Genomic DNA, 23,281 nt, shown 5'->3' with positions numbered 1-23,281 from the left:
ATGGATTGTAGGCAAAATGTCTTTTTAGAGTGTGAAGGATGCAGGCCCATGAACATCAATATAATTCACACCAAAAACACACCAAAGTTTGTTTTTGTGAAGTTGCAGGGAGATTTAAGATGTAAAGTACTTAACAGCAATAATTAAACACTCACTTCGAAGGAGTTGCTTCTTTCTTATTCTTCTGTTTTGGAGTCTCTACTTCAGAATCATCTTCCTCTGGAGACTCAAAACCTGATACCAGGAACTCGTCCAAACTGAGGTCTTCTAGTTTCCTGCGGTAGATACAAGTTATTGAACAGAAATCAGAAACTGACACGCGTGTGTGCGGGCAACATGTTTACATTGGGAAAGAAGCAGTGAAAAATGTCGATTAGACAATTAGCCCCAAACACGTGCTAAAACGATCGTGAAGAACAGCAGATAAAAATAAGGGGTTAGCATGCCTGCTCTATGCTAACAGCATGGACGGCAAACATATCAACCAAACTATTTTAAACTCGTTATAATAAACCCTAAATGACCCAGTGAGTTTGAAAGCACTTAACCTTCAAATCAGAACCGGAGTTAACATATAAACCGCTCATTACATCCCCCAAACTTAGTAAACTTGTAACCAACCTTTTCTGTTTCGCTGCCATGCTGGATTAGAAAACGTGACGCTGGCGTGACGCAGAACTTCAGTACCCATAATCCCCTGGTACTCAGAGAATGGTCACGTTCCTTAACAGTGCGCCGGGGAACGAACCGCAGAGAAGCGAGGACGAAGGGGGTTTCCTCTTGAAATGTTTTTTGTTGCCTTGCGGTGGAATGGAGTCCTGACCGCGGTCTACCCCATCTGTCACCCATTGACCACCTTGGAGGCCTCACAACCACTTGTACACTGATCAAATTCAAGATTAGACCTGAACTGAGAGCTTTCACACGGAACTTTGACACGATTTGCCAAAATACAACAGTGTTTTGTTTTTAAATCCATGTCTACTGATATAAAGAATGAGCTTTAACATCAGAAAAATCCACATTTTCTTTCAAATTGTCATGGTTTTGATAAGTCATAAGATAAGTCATATGATAAGACATTAATGCTAGAAATACATCTCCATTTCTATTATTCGTCATTTAATATATATTTCTTATCTTGCAACCAAACAACGCTGTTGTAATATATTAGGTTAGTCAAGCTAAAATGCAGGATGAAAACCGACTATGATACGCCGTTTGGAAATGTGTGCAAACCACGCCCACTGGGCGCCCCGCTTGCCTCGCGGGCTAACAAATGGTGCGCACCCACTGAATTGATTTTACGTTTCTTATATCCGGATATCATTACTTGCAATTTTAATCAACTTAAACTAGCCATCCTGAAAGCAAAAATAATTTCATTGTAACACAGTTAGGCACAATGGCTTAGATAAAGATACCGTTAAAAAAATAATTCTTCCAGCTCTGAAAACAAAAACCCATCGAAGCGTTGACGCCAACCTTCATGTTTAAACCCCGCCGCCCTGCACGCAAGAGCGAGCGGTGTTTTGGTGCGGCACGTGAGGTTTAAATGTAATTATCCGAAGCTGGGGGGTAGTACTTTTACTTCTTGTTTTTTTTTTTTATTTAGCCACTGCTTTACATAACCACAAACCTGGGCAAGCTAACAAATCGTCAGAAACCAGCGCTGTCACATCGACACCGGAGGCGGCTGCGGGTGAGCACTGCCTGCTTTTTATTCCTCCAGCCCGACCGTCAGTACAGGCAAAGCTAGCTCGGTTTAGCTAGCTAGCGCAGAGTGAAACAATAGATTTTTGACTCGATAACTTGATGCTGTTTTCATTTAAACTAAAAATATATATAGAATGTTTAACCTTTAACGTTATGCGATAATTTACATAGACAAGCATATATTCAGTCAGACGTTTGAGTTTGTTGGTGTTTGTTTGATTTGTTGCACAGGGATAACCGGAACGGCCAACCGTAGTGGGGTCATGGTAAGCTCCGCCTTTCGCAAAAGCGTGGAAGTATTTATCAAACGCACTTCCGTACTCAGCCACAACAAAAGGTGGCATTCAAGACGGTCTGTTGTGTTATCTTTTCCCCAATCACCATGGCGTGGGTCAGGGGCCGGTCATGTGACACCGCTTCATTACGGCGGCTTTACTCCTGCGGATGGACATTACTGTAGCCGCCTGTGCTGACACTCTTGAGCCGTAGTGGCTCCACCTTTAAAAAAAAAAAAAAAAAAAAAAAACGATGTCAGCTTTCATGCAGTTTTTTTTTTTTTTTTGCATTGACGTCAGCGCATACGGCACAAAACAGAGGCTTTCTTCACATTTCCTATGCTGCCGCGGTCAGATTATGTACACAGCAGCCAGACGATGGTACCGATCTTGAGGCAGCCTGACTGCGACAGCTGCTGATTTGTCTCCCATCACTTCGAAGAGGACACGGTGTCCAAGGATACCCGCAGCACGACCCCCGGTAAAGAAGCTGCTCGTTCATTGTTCCTTGCAGCTGATGGGTGCTGTTGTTTAAAATAGATGCGGCGCGGGGTTATTGTTGTTGTTTCCTCACATCGCCCTAGAGACAAACTAGTCTGCAACAAAACATTTGGTTTCTCCAGCGTCAAGCAGCCAGGAGACAGGAGGGAAGAGACATATGATCTGGTCTTTAGTTTGGCTGTGACAGTGCTGTCAGATCAGGTGTGTGGCTGTTTTAGTTTGTAGCAGTATTCCCCCCTGAGAGGGGATGCCTTTCTGACTGGGGGAATACGTTTTTGTTCTTTTTTTTGTGGTCTATTGTGTTTTGGAAAAATGGGACCCGGAGCCGGTCGCCACTCAGCTGTGATGACATTTGAGATGCCAGTGGGACGGTGGAGGAGAGTGTGCAGTTAAGAGAGCTGGTGGATATTTTTCAAGATGCAGCGGCAATTATAGGCTTGTGTGTCCCTCGTATGTAAAACCTGGACTTCAGACGGGTCAATGTTCTCTCAGGAGTAGATTGTGGGGGTTGTGAATTTGCTCCGATTGTCTTGGCGTTACCGCGAACGAGTCTCCTTTTATTTTTGACGAGCATTTCGACTGAAATTTACTAATAAGACATTTTTGCAAAACATCCCCATAACCACGGGACACAAACAGATTTTCTCTAGCCTTTTGAGATGCAATTTAAAGAGTCGGTGTTAGAGTCTGTCAGACATGTCGTGCCAGTTTGTCTAACAATTTAGTGGGAGTTCGTGCAAGGCCATTTTGAAACCAGGCTCTGGTCTATCTGGATCCAACGCAGTACTTCTGTGACTACCTTTAGAACCAAGCATTGCTTTTGTTTTATCCTCATTGAAGCTAAGGAAGTTTAGTTCCATCCAGGTTTAGATTTCAGTGAGCCAAACAAAGAGCAAGAGGATATTTATTCTAATAAAGATCTGACTATAATTGGCATTGCTATTGATAGACATGTAATGTTTCCTAAAACAGAGGCAGGGAGAAGCTTGTGGAGTCAGCATAGTATGGGCCTGGCCGGCAATGCCAGAAGAGAGGACTTCCCTTACCAAGGTGTAGAGATTTAATTCTCCACATGAGAGGCAAACCATTGAGATATACAGTGTAAAAAAGCAGTGGTGAGGTCTAAAAGCATAAGAATCTAACAGTTCAGTCTTCATTCAAAGCTTTTAAAAACGTTCAGTTTGTGTTGTGAAGAGCTTCGAAACACAAACTGAAACTCCCCCGAATTATTTGCATTTAAAAGGGATTGAAGTTAAATCAGATTACATCAAAATGAAGCTTATATATCTTGATAAAGGAAGTATTTTACATATCGCCATTGTGCTGCTCATTCAAGTGACAAGGCAAATGATACACTTGGTGTGTTCTGCTTTTATGTGTGTGCTGTATTGTTCGAGGCATTAACTGTTTCTTCTTTGTGTTTCGATATATGCCTTCTGACTCTTGGTGATTGTTCTTGGTATTGGGCTGCAGCAGAGGCCTGATTCTGTGTAAGGATTTGTGATTAGCCTGCTGGGCTCTCAGAAAACCTATGAGGCAGTCTATGCTCATTCAATTTTTATTTTTTACCTTTTATTTGAGGTATCAAAGTATCCATCGTGGTGTATTTGATGGCCGTTTCTGTCAGATTTATTATAGTGCTGTGCAATATTAGAATCATGAGGTTATTATTATTATTATTATTATTATTATTAACATCCATTCATCCATCCATCCATGGATGGATGGATCCCCATTTATAAATTGAAGCACATGTCCCTATCAGTTATCTGATTTCATTTTATTAAACTAAAGAGTGCATCAGAATTGGTTGGAGAGCAAAAATGATTAAAGTCCAATTGATAAATAGAAAAAATTAATAGTGTTTTCTAGTCTTTGACATGCAGATCTCTGATAACAGCCAAAGCAAAGGAACATTGATCAGTTTGTGCATCTCTAATACATTATTCCACACACTGATATTGTAATGACGATATATTGTGCAGCGCTCTTGTGTTGTACCTGTTTTTATGTTTATGAAAGCTCGTGTCCTCCGCTGCGGCCGTCCTTCAAAATCTCCATACTTCAAGATTCAGTAAACCCCTTTTTCACCTTCTGCATTAAATCTGCTAAAAGAAATTAAAATGTAAAAAGAATCAACTAAATGATTTTCCCCGCATTGATTTAAGATCATTTAGGGAATAAAAACCTTTTGGGCTCTTTAAGCTGTCAAAGTAAGATCTGATTAAAGTTGACTGGGATAAAACCACGTCAGCACTTTGCATTCAGCTGCACTTTGTTGTCATACTTCTCTTTCTGTCATGCTGGTCGGGGCTCCTGTCGTAGCTGACAGGATGGCTTCTATAACTGTGACAATATTTATGATGATGGCTCAGCACCTGCCTCCATGCAAGACATGCAAATACCTCAAGACTCGATGAATAAAAGGAGTAGTTCATAATACAAAGGAGTTCTATTTTGTTCCTTCGGACCTCCAGAGGACGATGCTGAGCACCTGGATATCTACATGTGTGCAGCACAGAGGTGGAGAATATATACTAACAAAGTCACGTGCATGGCATTGGACCTGACCTGGGTGACATCAGCAAAATCTATTTTCCAATTAGGAATCGATTCTCACATTTATTCATAAAAATCGATTCATATAACCAAAGATCAATTTTAAAAAATCTAATTTTCACTGTAAACTTAAATGTGTGAGTCAGCATTACTGGCATGACGGGTATGTGACACCGAGCTTGATGCACTGAGGCGGTCTTCAGGTCGCGTGGCATCACAGTCCCTCTCCGTGCATACTGACAGCTGTGCAGTGGGTTCCTGCTGGAAAATAAACGGCTCTACATGTTCAACTAGCTAAGCTAATTAAAAGTTTAACCATTCCTTCCCAAACTTTGTCCCTCTGGGGGAAAGTGTGGGAATTAGAGGAATTTGACGCAAGAAATGTGGGCAACAGGTACGCTCGACTATGAAGGTAAAAGATCTGCGCACAGCACGCCCAACTATGTGGGAGCCTTCACACTTCACACCGGGAGGTGAATTTTTAATGTAATATTTTTAATAATGCACCAGGTTGGTGTCCGAATTTAGTGTCCCTTTTAGTTAAATAAAGTATTTTTAAGTGAATTGAATAGGAACAGCGGCTGCAGATCTCTCTGGTGTTCTCCGTTTTCTACCCTGGATCTGTTTGGGTTTTCTGCCCCACAGCATGTTTATGAAAGCAATTGTCTCAACATTCAGGGAGAGGGTGCACTGCAAAAACTGATCTAAAAATAAGTAAAATGTTCTTAAAGTTAGTGTACTTGTCCTTGATTTGAGCAGGTAAAAAGATTATTTGCCAATGGAATGAGTAAGATAATTAGACATCCTGTACTTGAAATAAGGTGATGGAGATGATTTGTTCCTATTTTAAGTGCAAAAATCTTATTCCATTGGCAAATAATCTTTTTTTACCTGCTCAAATCAAGGACAAATACACTAATTTTAAGAACATTTTACTTATTTTAAGTTCCGTTTTTGCAGTGTGGGGTCCTTACAGTCTCCGTTACCTATCATTACTTTATTAATATGCAGTTAAATGTTAATATATGGTGCATGTTGTATCAATATTTTGCATAACTACACAGTCATGAAATTCAGTTAACAGCTAAGAAATGTTTTTAATTCCAGCAATCCAATTTGGGATCGAATCGAAAATAAATGATCCCAAATCTGGAGAATCAAATCGATTCTTAAAATTTGAATCGACACCCAGTTGAAGTCACCCCGTTCACGTCCATTGTCGTGACTTTGTTGGTAGACCTCTGTCCTGTGCACATGTCGATACCCAGGTGCTAAGCACGGTCCTCTGGCGGTCAGGAGGAGTTCCTAGAACCTCGGTTACATAGTAGGTAACTCCCGTTTTGTTTTGTTTCCCCTTAATGTTGCAGTTGCCCGGTGTGCCGCCCGAACACAAACCCACCACGGCGGCGCCAGCCATCATGATGGAGGGGGGCATGCAGCTGCTCAACCGCGATGGGCACAGCATCTCGCACAACTCCAAGCGGCACTACCACGATTCCTTCGTCTCCATGAACAGGATGCGACAGCGCGGCCTGCTGTGTGACATCGTGCTCCACGTCTCCAACAAAGAGATCAAGGCGCACAAAGTGGTGCTGGCGTCTTGCAGCCCTTACTTCCATGCCATGTTTACCAGTGAGTTGACCAGATAATCTGCTTTAATGCTGCACTATATGGTGCTTGTGAAAATGTTCATCGCTCCTGAATCTTTTTGTCATCTTTTTTTTTTCTTTTACAAATGAAAATCTGAAATATATTGTGTGCATATATATTTAGAGCCCTTTACTTTGACACCCGTCAATAAAACCCAGCGCAACAGATGTCATTTAATCTGAAAATATTCTCTGCACGTTTCATTTAATCTCAATAAGGACACACAAAAAAACAAAAAACACCATAAGGGTGACGAAGGAACACAGCCGAGAGGTCTGAGATGAACTTTTTGAGAAGTTTAAAGCAGGATTAGGTTGTAAGACAATACCGCACAACTCCATAGACATGGTCGTCCCCCTAAAGTGACATGCAGACTGGCAGGGAGAGACTTGATGTTAAAAGCAGGCTAAAGGTCTATAAGTTTTGAGGAGCTGCAGAGATCCACAGTTCAGGTGAGATAAACTGCTTACAATGCACACATCAGGCTTTTGTGCTCAAGTGGCATAAATAAAGCAGTTTTTTAGACGGTCACAACCCCTATAAGGGGCACAGCAAACACGAGCGAGAGGGTGCTCTGTTCATACGAGACCAAAGGTAAACTTTTTAGTGCACAAACAAACACTACTGTGGCAGCAAATTGATAGGTTCACTTCATGGCGCAGCACGGCGTTGGCAGCATCATGTCACCTGAGGCAAAGATGCTGGTCAGACTTGATGGGAAGATGGATGGAGTTAAATGCTGGGGCAGTCCAGGAGGAAAAGATGTTTGCTGCAGCACAAGACTTGAGACCGGTCGAAAGTCGCTCCTAGAAGAACAACAAGCCTGAAGTAGCAGCCAGAGCAAGAGTGGGTTTGACAGCATATTTAAGTTCAAATAGCCCAGACAAAATCTAGACCTAAATCCAACTGGGAATCTGTGGAAACACTTGGACAACTGATGTTGACAGATGATCTTCTTCCAGTCTGAGCTTCACCCAGAAGAACGGGCCAAGATGTCAGATTCTAGACGTAGAGACACACCCCAAAAATGCTTGCAGCTGTAACTGGATGGATCAGTGGTCCTACTGTTGACTCAGAGTCGCCAATACCCAATGCACACCACAGTCTTCAGACTTTTACTGTAAAAATAAAATGATTCCACTTAGGGGTGGGTATTGCCAAAGAAGTCACGATTCGATTTGAATCACGATTCACATGCCACGATCCGATTCTATCACGATGCATCACAATACTTCAATTATTGTGATGTATCGCGATGCATTGCTATATTTTCACTGAACACTGTTAGAAAAAAATACAGCAATTACCAGTGGCTGACTGGCTGTTTATGATCTGGATAGTGTCTTAAATTGATACATAACTGAAAGCAACTGAATTCATACATAGCTGTATTTATTGAAACGACTTTTGGAGGTATTGCCATGAAAGCAAATATTACTATTACTGGACACAAATATTACTATTACTGGACACAAATATTACTATTACTGGAGTGGACACACTGACATAAAGTGCTTAGGATTTATAAAACTTAAAATAACAAAATAAGGATAATCAGTGCCGTTTACATGGCCTCAGTGGTCCTTTAAACCAGTGAAGTTGTATTCCACTTGTTTTTGGCTAATGTTCGCCAACCATTCATGCAATTTTATTTATTAATTTTTTTAAATTAATAATCGATACTTGACATCAAGAATCGATGCAGTAGATCGCGAAAATTAGAATCGCGATGCATCGTCTTGACGATTATTTTGCACACCTCTAATTCCACTGCACAGTTCTGCACTATTGTAAGTTGGTCTGTCACATAAAATCCAAATGATCCATTGAAGTTTACAGTTATAATGTGAGCAAATATGGGAAACTTCGCAAGGCAAATGTGTGCTTTTAGTCTCTGAAATGTGTTACGGCCAATCAGAGGATGGTTGAGACGGGGCACGCTCTGACAGCGAGCCTCAAGCATTTCCTTTAGTTGTTGGAGCTGAAGCCCCGACATCCTCTGTCAGCTTATCATTTCCTCAGCCCTGATCCTGTCTGCGGTACAAGTGTTCAGATGAGTTGACTTCCTATTATTTTTCTAAACTGAGCTGCTAAACTTCTCCCCCCATAGATGTTCATCAACACCTACATACCTAGAAGTATTTTGTGGGAGCTGCTGCATAGTTCTGCTGTCTGTATCACAAATTCCTTCGAGACATCTCATTAAATGGATGGGAAGGAATGAGCCGTGCTTACATTTAGCCGCAGGCTTGTGTACGTTAGCAGATGCTGTACTTCAGCACGACTGACGAGGGGAGTTGATGTTTATCTGGCAAAGCTCCACGAGTAATGACCCGCTGGACGTTACTTGATTTGGTTCTGTTTGGGCATTCAGATGAGATGTCTGAGAGCCGGCAGACTCACGTGACCCTCCATGACATCGACTCTCAGGCGTTGGAGCAGCTCGTCCAGTACGCCTACACGGCAGAGATCGTAGTCGGGGAAGGAAACGTGCAGGTGGGGTTGCATCATTGGCCAACTTTATCATAAATATATAAATGTACCTTTCATTTTTTTTCTTTTTTACCTGTAATTGACCTTCTCTGTAGACCCTTCTTCCAGCAGCGAGCCTGCTGCAGCTCAACGGGGTGAGAGACGCGTGCTGCAAGTTCCTCCTCAGCCAGCTGGACCCCTCCAACTGCCTGGGCATCCGAGGCTTCGCAGACACGCACTCCTGCAGCGACCTGCTCAAGTCGGCGCACAAGTACGTGCTGCAGCACTTTGTGGAAGTGTCCAAGACAGAGGAGTTCATGCTGCTGCCCCTGAAACAGGTGGGTGGGCTGCTGTTTCTGTCTCCGGCTGCGTGCTCTGCTGACTCATGCGTGTGAATTTTAATAATGGCATTCTCACCGCGGGGCGTAAAGCTCTTCCTGCCTTTCCTGTGTTTATACAGGAGCTATGTTGGATTTGGACGGCTAGCAATACGCAAAACGTTGCAAAAGTCTTCCCCTTTTTTTATCGTCCATATTTTATATTTATTTGTTTTACATTTCATCTCAAAAGCACAAACCTGAATGTATTTCATTAGGATGTTATTTGACAGAACAACACAAGGAGGGAGGCGCACTGAAGTGAAAGAACAGGCGATATATGGGGGATTTGTATTCTCCTCCACTGAGTTCACAGATGCAGCATTTACAGGCAGCAGAATGCCTCCAGCTCAGCCAGACTGGACAGAGGGCATCTGTGAATATCCGTTTTTAAGTCTTGCCGTAGATTCCTGGCAGGATTTAGGTGTAGACTTTGACTGGGCCATTCTAACACCAGAATATGCTTCGGTCCAAACCGTTACAGTGTAGCTTTGGCTGCATGTCTTACTGCTGCTCGGGGGACCCTTCACCACACTCTCAAGTCTAGCCTGTAGGGCTGGGCGATATGGATTAAAAAAATAAATCTCCGATTTTATCATACCAAATCCGAGTAATCGATTTTTTTTACCCCCCTTTTTGTTTCATAAAAAGAAATTAAAGAAATTATTTTAAAACCTTGCTTTTATGTCAAGTATTTCGTCAGGGAGTTGACCTGAATTCAAAGTGCAACTAAAAACAAGCTGTGAAACATGCTTGTAAAACAAGATGGCAGCCGTGCCATTATAAACAATGAAAATATAACAAAACATTTGCTGCTAGTGGTATTACACATTGAGCTAAGAACAGGCTTCACTGCACTTGTGAACTAAGTTAAAAAAAAGTCAATAAGTAAATGAAGTACCTCGTATTATGGTAAAAAAAAGTTTCTACTTAACAATATTTTGACAATATATTTGCCTAAACATATATTCAGCATCACATGCTGCTCTCTTCATGGAAACCCAATGAGTGTATTGGCAAAATAAAATCCAGATTTTCCAAAAATGAAATCTTAAAAAAATGTAAATTTGAATTATTCGATTAAATCGATTTATCGCCCAGCCCTACTAGCCGGTTTCTTTCCAGGAACGTCATGTATTCCCATCAGCTCTGACTAGCGTTACTGTCTCTGTTGAGGTAAAGTATTCCCACAGCATCATGCTGCCACCACTGCTATATTTCCCCCGTGGGCTTCTGTTTTCAGGGATGTGGGTAAGAAGTGTGTCTCTGGTGGAACTGGCCCTGAATAATTGGTTGTGGGTGTGACATCCTTTAAAAATACTCTCCTTTCCCTGCGTTTCAGTTTAATCCTTTACTGCCGTGGGATTATCACTCCTCGGGGCCTGTTGTCCAGTTTATCAGGTATATCAACTCAGCTGAACCACCTCATCTTCCTGTTTGGGCTCAGCTGCAGCAGCTCTGCTGCTCCAGTACTGGAAGTGGTAATTAGGCAAAGCCGGTGACATTTTCACAGCTGCTCTACTGTTTATAGAGCAAACAACCATGTTTACGCCGCTTACATATCAATGAGGGTTTCTATTCTGGCTCTAGTAGCTTGTTGTCTCCAGTTTAAACCAATGATAAAAGGGATGGATCTATTGATTTATTAGTTGTACTTTAAGGGCTGCAGCTTATACAAGTTATCAGCTGCTGCAGCTGGTTTGCTTCTCATATTAGCAAGTTAACCTGCAAAGCAGCTAAACAGCTTCATCAAGCTGAGCTCATCTGAAGGTCTATTATGTTGGATAAACCAATGCATTTATATTTGTGCTTTGTTCAAGTGGTATAATATACAATGAGTCCTGTATTAAACTAATATGAGTTAGCTGCTGTTCTCTGGATCCGTGATGATGCATACATGGTATGTTAATTGACTGACACACAGGGGGCTCAGTAAATAAAAATAAATGTGAGTTTCATGGATATGTGCCGTAAATGGTAGCTCACATCCTGAGGACGACCTTACACGGTCCGCTTAAACATGATAAACTGTCTCAAAGCCCTTTGATGGACTGGAGACCTGTCCTGGTTTCTGATGGACTTCAGCCTCTTACCCTGGACAAGATGAAATGGGTTTAGAAAAAGAGTGATTTTTAAAGTGAAAGTAAAAGTGCCTTTCTTTATTGTGCAAGTTATGGTGTTGTCTTTTAAAGCACTGTAAGGCTACGGTACAAAGCCATGGCAATAGAAGGACTCTCCACTTCAAGGTTTTTGGAAACATGGACATTTCACTTTTAAACTCAGAACGTTGAGGAACACCACTTCTGAAGGGGAGATGGATCGGCTTCAGATCAGATGGTTTGATTCTGCTCTCTGCGCCCAAAGTAAGCGTAGAACATAATTCTGGCCTGAATAATATATTGTAATATATTGTGCATATAGTTATGCACAATATTGCGCTGGATAGTAAGGTTGATTTTTGTTGTCATGTAGCCACATGAACTGATGCAGGTCTGAAGGTCGTCTGGCAGGACCTCTAAAACCTCTAAAATGTCTGTATTCACAATCTGTCTATAAATATGACAGGTTAAACTTTTAAGCTGTTAAAATAAGAAGTTTCACATTTGCAAAGACATTTGTGTTTTTTTTTGTTGTTTTTTTTTTGCTTCTAGCGTGTCAATAATCCTGTGTTGTAACACTGTCACTTAAAAATCTGCAGACAGAAATGTTCTCTGTCTTTAATGGTCCATAAGCCAATGTTCACACTGCAGCTGAGATGGTACAGAGCAGCTGAAGCCCCCTCAAAAACAACGACATAGATAGTCTGATTCTCAGTTTTGACGTTCTGCTGAAGTTTGACTTTTACTTTTTTATTATTTTTTAATGTTGCAAGGTCGTTCATGGTCCTAATTAAATGTGACCGCCATCGGACTTCTGACACAACTTTGGACACAACTTTGTTGTGGATACTGGATTGGATTTTATTTAGATGTTGTATTTCCTGTTGTGCATCCTGCTGGACGTGTTAGTTTAGTCTTTTCTGTAATATTGTAAGAGGTAAAAGCCCAACAGTAGTGTCTTTGGATTTTGGTGGGTCTTCAACAAAATGTTTTGAACATTTCTGGTGCGCTTCATTAAATCTCTGTTGAGCCTTTCCAGACGACAGTGGCTTAAAACACGGCGCTCTCTCATTATCTTCACTGTTTGCTCCAGCACTGTTCCTGCAGCAGTGAAGCAGCGATGGTGCGCCACAGGAGTCAAACGCTAAGCCTCACCACGATTCTGCCCTTCAAAGGCCTTAGACTGAATCTGCTCTTCGTGTGTGGGAACACTCCACTAAAACAGCAACAGCTAAGCTACATTAAAACAGATTAAAGACCCACAATTTTCTTCAGATCCGTTCCTCTGTTTCCTCTGGCTTTTTCACCCATTCTGTCCACAGCTGTTCCAAATCTGCACCAGATCTGGATTTATATACTCGCCGCTTTAAAAAGACTCTGCCCTAACGGCGCTGTGAAATATGCCCCATTTTTCTTTATACGATCTGTGGGAGGGGAAATCCAGAAGGCGTGACAGGATTGTGATTAGTCAGCTTGGCTGGCGGGTCACTGCTTTAGCATCACATGCATGACATTTTGAAGCATGATGGCTCCGCTTTAATGGCTGCTGAAATTCCTGTTGTTCATGTTTTCATTTACCACCATGCCTCCAGTAAGAGCTCGGTAATGGCCTTTTTTATTATTTTTTTAAGAGCATCCTCTGTGCACTCTTTGGTAAACTCATATGATGCAGTATGTCTATGCAGATGCAGTAGTGACTGCAGGGTGGGGCAGGAGCTTTCTCTCTCGCTCTGTGACGACGGATTAGAAGAGGCTGTGCTCCTCAGCGGCTGTAAAGTGTTGCTGTGGCCAGGAAAGACGGCGGCCACGATGGCAGCTGGCTGCTCTGTTCCCTTCCAGCCCGGCCAGCTTAGTGTTGACCTGGGAGCGGTGCCAGCCAGCCACTCAGACTGCTGCGTTTGGTTTTATGGGCCCGAATAATGGGAGCTTTAAATATATGGCAGCGAAGGCACAGAGACCGTAGTATGAAAACAGAAGGGTTTATGTGTTTGGAAGTTGAACCGTATTTGATCTGGACTCGTTCTGTTTGCGTGGCGTTTTGAAACGATAAGCAAAGACGAGGAGGAAGGAGGAGAGGCAGGAGTTCAGCAGTAATAAAATAATTCATGCCCCTTCAACTTCTTTACAGTCCATCGCATTGCAACATCAAACTGCAGTGTGTTCGATGAGGGTTTATGTATATTTCGTCATTGTGGAGAGGAAAGGAAATTATGTATAATTTCTTAAAAATGTGCTTATTTTTTTTATTAAAAAAGAAATTGGTGAAAAGGCGTGCCGCTCCCTTTTACCCTCTAAACAAAATGCAGTGCAGCCAATTGCCTTTTCAATCCTTCATTATATAAATTAAGATGTTACAGCTTCGCTGGGCAAGGAGCACATTAATAAGTAGCCAAGAGGTTCATGGTAACTCTGGAAGAGCTGCAAAGATCCAAAGCTCAGGTGGGAGAATGTAATGACAGAACAACTGTTATACACATAGTCTACAAATCTGGCATCCATGGAAGAGCATTTGGATTAAAATAGTTGTTAAAACTAGGTCAAAAACAAAATGTGACTTTTGCTCTACGTTGAAACTCCCAGCTGCTCATCTCCCTGAACACGCCATGATGAAACAAGGTGGTGGCGGTATCATGCTGTGGGGATGGTTTTCTTTGGCAGGGACAGGGTTGCTGGTTTAAAGTGGTGAGACGATGGACCAGAGCTAAATTTAGATCAATCCTGTTTGACTTGAGAAAGACTCGAGGCGTTGGTGGAGCTTCCCCTCCCAGTGGGACAATGGCACCAATCATGCAGCCAGAGCTACAATGGAGTGAGGGGTTGACAATATGCTTTTTAAACAAGTGCTTTTTATTTTCCAGATTTCGATTTAGGAAGGATGCCTCTTTAGGTTGTGATTAACCATAATCTTAACCGTTGTTCCTGTTTATTCAGGTCCTGGACTTGATCTCCAGTGATAATCTAAATGTGCCATCTGAGGAGGAGGTGTACCGGGCCGTGTTGAGCTGGGTGAAGCATGACATAGACGGACGCAGGCAACACGTGCCTTGGGTGCGTCAGGACTTCTTACCACATATTGTTGCCCCCAAACGACACTTTCCCCCCCCCCCCCCTCCTTATCCATCATCCTCCACACACCCTTTTTTTTTTTTTTTGTCTCTCCAGCTGATGAAGTGTGTGCGGCTGCCTCTGCTGAGGCGAGACTTCCTGATGAGCAACGTTGACACTGAGCTGCTGGTGCGTCACCACTCGGAGTGCAAAGATCTGCTGATCGAGGCTCTCAAGTACCACCTGATGCCCGAGCAGCGGGGAGTCCTGAGCAACAGCCGGACACGCCCTCGACGCTGTGAGGGCGCCAGCCCTGTGCTCTTTGCCGTTGGTCAGTGTGCCTCTGCAGGTACCCATTAGGGTACATCTAGAAAACGCATCACTGTATTTTTAATTTTATTTCTAAAACGCACACATATTAACTTCTGTTGCAGGCGGGGGGAGCCTTTTTGCTATCCACGGAGACTGTGAGGCCTACGACACCAGGACAGATCGCTGGCATATGGTGGCATCTATGTCCACAAGGCGCGCACGAGTCGGCGTGGCAGCCATCGGGAACAGGCTCTATGCTGTCGGAGGGTGAGTGAGAATACCAACCAGGATGACCTTTAATAAAACATGAACTGGTGCCAGCAAATATACGACCTAGTGGCTGATCTTTGCTGAGCAGCTTTAGTGGAGGTAGTTTGTTGCTGAAACACACGTCTGCAGCTTGAACTGGTCTGATGAACATGGCTGATCTACAGATAAACACGGACGGTCTTCAAATGTTAGTCTTTGTATTCAACGTTTAGACTTTTCACTGTCAGACGTGCTTAAAATGCCACGCCATATAGTCTTTTTTTTCTTTTCTTTTTTTTTTTTTGCCCCGATTCTGATAATGATCAGCTGACATCTTTGTAAACTGTAGGCAGTAAAAGTCATGCAGTAAACCTGAATATAATTTCAGATTGAATGCTGACACTTCCATTGCAAACGTTTCTCTTAAGGTATGATGGCACCTCAGACCTCGCAACTGTCGAGTCCTACGATCCCATCACCAACTCCTGGCAGCCCGAGGTTTCCATGGGAACGAGGCGGAGTTGTCTGGGTGTAGCTGTGCTCCATGGCCTGCTGTACGCTGCGGGGGGTTATGATGGCGCTTCCTGTCTCAACAGGTACACATTCTTTGATATTTTAAATCCAGGACCTCTTTAAAAAGGTTTTTACATTTGTCCCAAGCCGTGTAGCGGACATGGCTAGCATGTACAAGAATGTGTTCTGGTTGAACTCTTTGGCCTACATGCAATACGCTATTTGTGCAGTGAACGCAATAGTGAACACACCTCCTGCACAATAAAGCACGTTGGTGGCAGCATCATGCTGTGGTGAAGCTTTTCTTTTGGTCAGATGAGACCAGACTTTCATTTTTTTTTTTTTATTACATGGAAAATGCCTTAAGTGGTGGAAGGTGCACATTTCAGCAAGATAATACACATCCTCTCCTAGAAGGTACAGCAAATGTCTTTAGTGGGGGGCATGATTAAAACTATAGTGAATGGTTTCAGAGCCTTAGCAACACGGTTAGCCACCAAGTCTGATGCTATCAATGCATTTGTTGATGGATGTAATGGACAGAATTTGGCCATTTTCCAAAATAAAAGCTTAAGACTCAATAAATGAAACAGAATTCTTTCTTTCTTCTTTTTTTGGCGGCCCGGTACCAAAAGACACACGTCCTGTTGCAGGTCCATGACCTGGGTGTTAGGAACCACTGTAAATGTTCAAAGCTGATAGACAAACATTTTTCTTTTTGCAATTTTTTTGTGACCATTGCCAACAGTCCTCAGCTAAACTCCCATTACTCAGAGAATTAATGACTTTGTAAATTTAATCTGATGTTTATCTTCAGTAAGTTTAGTAAAGACGCATCTTTTTTCTCTTGTAGCGCTGAGCGTTACGACCCTCTGACCAGTACATGGACGTCGATTGCTGCCATGAGTACCAGACGGAGATATGTTCGAGTAGCAACTCTGGGTAGGAATAGGGATTTAATTGCATGTTTATATTATTTAAAATTTAGAAGTTCAGAGGGAGTCGCTGCATTGGTATGTCTCTGCTAATATTTACATTCTGTGTTTATCCGCCTCCCATCTTCCCTCCAGACGGGAGCTTATATGCGGTGGGAGGCTACGACAGCTCCTCACATCTGGCAACAGTGGAGAAATATGACCCGCAGGTAAACTGCTCAGAAATGTGTCTGTTTGTTTGAAATGTTGGCTGCTTTAGCTTCCCCGAATCCCCCAGACTGAATACATCACTTCAGCTAAATCTACGGCGTAAACATGTCAGTGACTCTCAGCGTCTTGTGTGGACACACAGAGCAACGCGTGGACTGCCATCGCCAACATGCTGAGCCGGCGCAGCAGCGCTGGGGTGGCCGTGCTGGACGGCATGCTGTACGTCGCGGGAGGCAACGACGGCACCAGCTGCCTGAACTCAGTGGAGCGATTCAACCCGAAGACGAACACCTGGGAAGGAGTCGCCCCGATGAACATACGCAGGTCAGCCAATGTCAAGTCTAAATACAGGCGAAATGCACAAAATGTATGCATCATGGCCAAAACGTAGCAACCACCGCACTTAGAATACCTCCGTCATTATTTATCTCAGTTTATTTATTTAATTAGATGAATAAAAGCATATAACAAAATGAGAAAACATTAATTCTATATTTTCTACAAATTAGTGCAAAAAGGTTGTAAATCAATGAAACAAAACATTTGAAATAAACTAGACTGTTCTGGTTATAAAACCAGCTGAGTCCATCATAACCCATCATTGTTGCTTTTTAATATTACAAAATATCACAGTTAGATGTACCCAAAGCTCAATACTCGGTGCTTTTCTCTTTTTCCGAGTTGTTTTTGGCACCGCGCTGCACTGTTGAAAGACTGAGAGCAAGAATGTGGGAGTGATGATGAATAACCTGGATTGGTTTTAGGAAATGTAATTAAACGAGACACACCCTAGCGAGCCGAACCGTCTGGATGACCCAGTTCTACCTCCTGCTGTAGCAGAGCTTCAGCTGAAAGTAAAGACACGTGGATCGGGCGTTAGCATTTTAAAGCTATCCAGGTTTTGTCCTTTTAAACAAAAGTTGCAGAAAACCGTTCAGTCGTTTAATCCGATAAATATTGTGGGCTTCTGTAAAATAACTTTTGACAATTTGTCCATTCACTTTAGTAGTTGTGGCTTTTAGGACAACATTTTAAAGAAGGGTTTAGTAACTGTGTAGGACAAAAATACAATAGCACTTTATTGTCATCGTACCAGAAACAACAAAACTGCAATAAGCAGTAAAGATTTGCGCCTCACTCAAATGAGCTGAAAATGAAGTGATGTCTGACTGTTTTTCTTCTTCCATTTTCTAAAAGATAGCAATAGTAATGAATAAATTAATAATTGTATTGATTTATGGTTAATCTTTGATTTTCCACATCACACATTAGTAGAGCTTCAGCTGAGAATAAAGACATGTGGATCGGGTGTGTTAGCCTGATCCTGTTACCTGTCAGCATTTGTTTTGTTTTTCTACCTAATGAGAGAAATAGGCGCTTTTGAAACATCTAAAGATTGCATTACTTGCTTGGACAATGTTAAATTCTGGTTGAACTGGACCTGTAGATAACATGCCAAACAACTTACAAAAATTAAATAAAAGTGTTTTCATTTGTAATAAAGGGGATAAAGTTAGTGATGTTCACAAACTGCGATTTAAAGAATCTACATCAGATTCTAAAGATAACAAAGTAGAGCTGATGCATTTTAGCCCAGGTGCCAAAAAAACAGTCAAATAAGCCCAACTTCAGCATTTTGGGGTTATTGATTTTTAGAACCTAGAGATGATAAAATCTGATTACTTTCCAAGCAAAGTAAAATTTTTCCATCAGAATGTTATAAAAATTGCATCCCAAAGTAGGTAAAGTTTCTAAATAAAGCTTCAGTAGAGACCATGATATACTATGGTGGCTTCCCTGGCACATTTCACCACGGGGTTAATGGATGGTGAGGGTGAGTGAGCTTTGTCTCAGTCAGATGACTTAAAGCGCGCTGATATGTTTTCAAATACCAAGAGGCTTTCTTTAGAGTTTTGCCTTTTTAACTAAATATCAGGTAAAGTCATTTCTTTGAGCTCCTGCCTTCTGCCTGTTTGCTGCGTCTCAAAAAGGAAATATCTTCAGTTCAACCAAGGGATTTCAGTTTTTTTTCCCCCCACATCTCCTTTACTGCTCTCTTTCTTAAGACATAAACATCAAACGACATCCTTTTCAGAAAAAGTCTCCGTTTTTTTCTGTCTTTGAGCATAAAACACTGACAGATCAGATGTAGGAGCACACATTCACAGTGTTGCCTCGGATCTGCCTCGTGGTGGGAAATTTAGACACAGCAGCCTCTGAGCACATCAGCTGATTCACTCGTTCCTACGCAGACACCGAGGTTCACTCCCGGAGGTGAGCACGTCGCAGAGAGAAGCAAAACCTGATAACAGCCCATGAATAACTCATGTTTGTATCTGAGGGCTTTTCTTATTTAGCTCCTGTGAGTCTCCTTTTACGCTATCCAAGACATATCAGTGTCCAATCCTGTCCAAACTAACCTTTTTATGTGTATCTTACTGGGATTTATCTATTTATTTATCTCTGACCTGTCTGCTGTGTTCCTTGTGATTGTGTTTGTTCACAAACTTCTTACGGTCTTCACAGGACGGCTGCATTCATAGTGACGTTACATTAAACACAAATGGACTTATATTTAATAGTCATGTGTTTTCTGAAGGCAATGGGTGGCACTAGATTTTATTTTAGGGGATTAAAGGGGGGGGAATGCCTTAAATAGGGGGAATAAAAATGCACTCCATCTATTTTTTTGTAGATTTTAATTAGCAGAAATGTATGAAAACAATGAATTATTTTCTTCCACTTTATATTTATACAGTAGTCTGTCACATAAAATGGCTTTGTGGTTGTAAGATGAAAAAATGTGCAACAGTCTATAGGAGAAAAATGAATAACTAGGACTAAACGATATGGAGGTTCAATAAAAATATCTGTGACTAAAACAGCTGACCTATGTATTAAAAGTCTTCATCTTCTGATTCTTCTAGGAGCACCCATGACCTGGTGGCTATGGACGGGTGGTTATACGCCGTGGGAGGCAACGACGGCAGCTCAAGTCTTAACTCGATCGAAAAGTACAACCCGCGCAGCAACAAGTGGGTCGCGGCCTCCTGCATGTTCACGCGGCGCAGCAGCGTCGGCGTGGCCGTGCTCGAGCTCCTCAACTTCCCGCCGCCTTCCTCGCCCACCCTCTCGGTGTCCTCCACCAGCCTTTGACACGGGGTCACCGTTTGGCTGACGTCGGCCGCCGCTGCTACGGCCCAGACTGGATCTGGGAAGAGACGCAACTGTTCGGTGTGAGACGCAGAGGAGGAAGAGGAGCACATTGGGGAGGGGGAGCTTAATGAGGCCTCTGTATTAGGTACAGTACACTCCAGAATTATTAGCACTCTTGGTAAAATGCTAACCAGACATGCTTCACTTGGTCCTACAACATTAATAATGAACAAATATCTAAAGATAAAGGGATTTAAAAAATTATATAATATAAACTTTATTCTGTAATAAATACATTTTATTTTATTTACTGTAAATCATTGTGAGATTTTCCCTTTTTTTTTAAAATCTCTTTTACCACATTGCTGGTAGCTCTGAACTGCACCGTATCTGGCCTGGATGCCTGACAGTCCCCTGTATATCACAGCCGTACTCTTCAAAACTTTAAAAAGAAATAAAAGAAGAAAAAAAAGGTGCGCCCACCTGGATAAGTGTTTGACACACATATCATAGAACAAGGCAGGCACCTAATTCTGTAGTGTGTGCTGTAACTTATTGGGCTAGATGTCGTCGTTCTCTGCAAAGTTTTCTTTTTTTTTTTCTTTCATGTCAGGAGTTGTTTTTATTTTTTACAATAATATATAAAATAAATAGAAACTGAATGACTTAACTTTTGGAATGTGGCTTTTTAGTGGTCGTACCATGCATGTTTACCTGTCGGCACAGACCTCCCCCACTCCAGAAAAAAATAAAAATAAAAAAAGATGAGGAAATGTAGTTGTAGTGCTGCTAGGCCACGCTAGGTGGCAGCAACGGTTAAAAGCACTGCAAGAAAGCATGGACACAGACCACAAACAAGCTTGGCCCTACAGGACTGTAAATGAGTCTGGATCTTTATTTATATTAAAAGAACGAATAATACAGAAGCATATGTATTTATAAAATCTAATATATTCAGTTTTAAAGATACTCAGAGAAAGAGACGGATCCAAGCGATGACTATTTAAGAGTGTTTAAATATATTTATTTAAGCGTGTGTCATGAATGGAAATGACAAATAAGAATGTCTCGGTCTGAGAGAGGTTTGTGTGGGTTTACAGTTTAACAGCACCGCTTGCTGGGTTATGATGTGCAGCGATTCATTTAAAGTAATGTTTATTCACTGCCACATGACCCTGTCTTTCACTTTATATCTGATAGCATTTATTCTCTTTGCCTAATGTATGTTTCTCATGCATTAGGTGCATTGTTTCCCCCTCAGGGCAGATGGACTTGTCCTATTTCAGTTATTTAGTTTCTCCTCTTCAAAATCCATCTCTGTTTTAACCTTGGCTCGACTTTGAGTGTCTGATCTTGGAGTTGGAATGAAAATATGCATTCTTACTGCATAAATGTTAGGAGGAAGATCTGCTTTGTCTAAACTGAATTATTCACCTCGAATCATTTTGGCCTTGTTAGAAGTCCCAGTTCAGTTTGTTTCATGTGTCGTGCAGTGATATCGTTCCAGACTTCTAAGAAGTTGCCCTTTCTCCTTTTTTTTTAAAGGATTTAGTTTATCCGTTTTGTTTATATTTTACTCCCACTCTAAAACCAACTGTTTCATTAGTGTGCGGTAGAATGGGAGCCCTGATGGCCTTATAAAAATGTGATTAATCTGTAAAGTGATAAGTTTAAAAAGCTGCACAAGTTCACATCAAGACCGAAAGCCTCCATTCTGTGGATTGAAATGTACATATATTGCTCAGTTTCTCAGTTCTGTTTGTGCAATTTATATATGACTGTAGTATTTTTCTTTTGTTTTCATTTTCTAAGTTTGTGGTTGATGTTGTGGTACTTGTTTATTTATGATACGTTTGTTATTTATGACGGACTTTAATATGTTGAATTTTGCACTATTGCGAAGTGGAGCAATACCGTACCCTTAAAAAAAGGAAATAAAGATGTTTTCAGATGTGACAACCGCCCCAGTGTGCTTGAATAAACCTGCAGGTTGAAACAAAACAGGGAATAAACCTGTTAACTGAAAGCAGCAGGCTTCTGTGAAACCTGTTTGCAGCTGAGCAGAGGAAGAGCAGCTGAATTTCCTTGGAAATGTACACGCACACGCACACACACACACACACACACACACACACACACACAGTAGAGGTTGTGTTGCAAAGTGAGGTCGTTGCTAGTTTCACTGTACACATTTCCTTGGTAGGTTTCCAACTTACTCCTCTATCACAGTGATTTAAGCGGACAGCTGAGCACTCTCGCTTTCCCCGGCTTGACCTCAGTCACATGGCATTCACACCTGTGGCTGGCCCTGGAAGCGCTTGGCCAGATCTGCCGAAACCGCACGAATCCAAACGTTCAGACGGAAGAAGTGCAGGACCTCCACGAGTTTGAGCACTTTCACGTCGAGGGAAAACTGATCATCTGTCTGAAGGCATGGCACTGAGATTTGCACAAAAAAAAGAAAGAAAACATGTCGATGCAACAATTGCATTCCACGTGGCTGATGTGTTTAGGGTAGACGTGAAGCTCAAGGTTTATTTCGCTTTAACTATAGCGTGGCTATCTGCCAGATAGTGACTCTTCTAAAACAAGAAATGTGGGTGAAAGTTACATGCCTTCTGACATAAACAGTCCTCCAACCACTGCACTAATGTTTCGCTCAACTCATGAAGAGCACCACAAAGAATATTGAATTGGTAGCGATTTATAGCGGTTTGTGTGAGTGAAGAAGATGGTGAATTTTTAATGCAAGCCATCCAGGCCAGATCTAGCCTCAAATATTACATAAGGAGGCTGGCAGGAAAGTAGGATTTTTATTTATTTTTTTGTCAAATTTAGGGGAAAAATATAAACCCATGTCAGTCAAAAAAAGGGCTTTTAAATGTTTTAAAATTGTTACATTGATTTAGTAAAATTCAAAACAAGTACATATGCATGTGTCTCGTTGTGTCAGGCTTAATATCTGCTCTCTGGATCTTCTGGTAAGAAGAAAGCTGGTGTTGAAAGAAAACCTTAAGAGGTTATGTGTCCATTATGTCACAAACCATACAGGGGGACACAGCAAAGATGTGAAGGAAGGTGCTCTGGTCTGATGAGAACAGCATTAAATATTTTAACCAACATGCAAAACACTTTTACGTAGAGAAAAACTAATAACTACACACTGTCTTGAACACACCATCTCCACCTGTAAACACGGTGGTGAGAGCGTC

General features: G+C 41.9%; 1 protein-coding gene across 3 annotated transcripts; it reads left to right on the top strand.

The window, feature by feature from the left end:
• Positions 1-1,370: 1,370 nt before the first annotated feature.
• Positions 1,371-22,025, top strand: klhl17 (kelch-like family member 17). Of its 3 annotated transcripts, none has more exons than XM_036136797.1 (12): positions 1,371-1,702; positions 6,419-6,683; positions 9,076-9,197; positions 9,290-9,511; positions 14,581-14,697; positions 14,812-15,025; positions 15,129-15,273; positions 15,684-15,851; positions 16,622-16,710; positions 16,839-16,912; positions 17,056-17,237; positions 19,841-22,025. In XM_036136797.1, exons 2-12 carry the CDS (start codon positions 6,470-6,472, stop codon positions 20,067-20,069), a joined length of 1,776 nt encoding a protein of 591 aa, XP_035992690.1. In that variant the 5' UTR covers positions 1,371-1,702; positions 6,419-6,469; the 3' UTR covers positions 20,070-22,025. The 3 variants fall into 3 exon arrangements, with proteins under 3 accessions (XP_035992690.1, XP_035992697.1, XP_035992700.1); XM_036136804.1 differs by lacking the exon at positions 1,371-1,702 and adding an exon at positions 2,062-2,472; XM_036136807.1 differs by lacking the exon at positions 1,371-1,702 and having other exon boundaries at positions 14,581-15,025.
• Positions 22,026-23,281: the final 1,256 nt, after the last annotated feature.

Source organism: Fundulus heteroclitus, chromosome 1 (genome assembly GCF_011125445.2).
Source record: "Fundulus heteroclitus isolate FHET01 chromosome 1, MU-UCD_Fhet_4.1, whole genome shotgun sequence".
In the NCBI taxonomy this organism is placed as follows: Eukaryota; Metazoa; Chordata; class Actinopteri; order Cyprinodontiformes; family Fundulidae; genus Fundulus; species Fundulus heteroclitus.
This window is presented reverse-complemented; position numbering and strand designations above follow the sequence as displayed.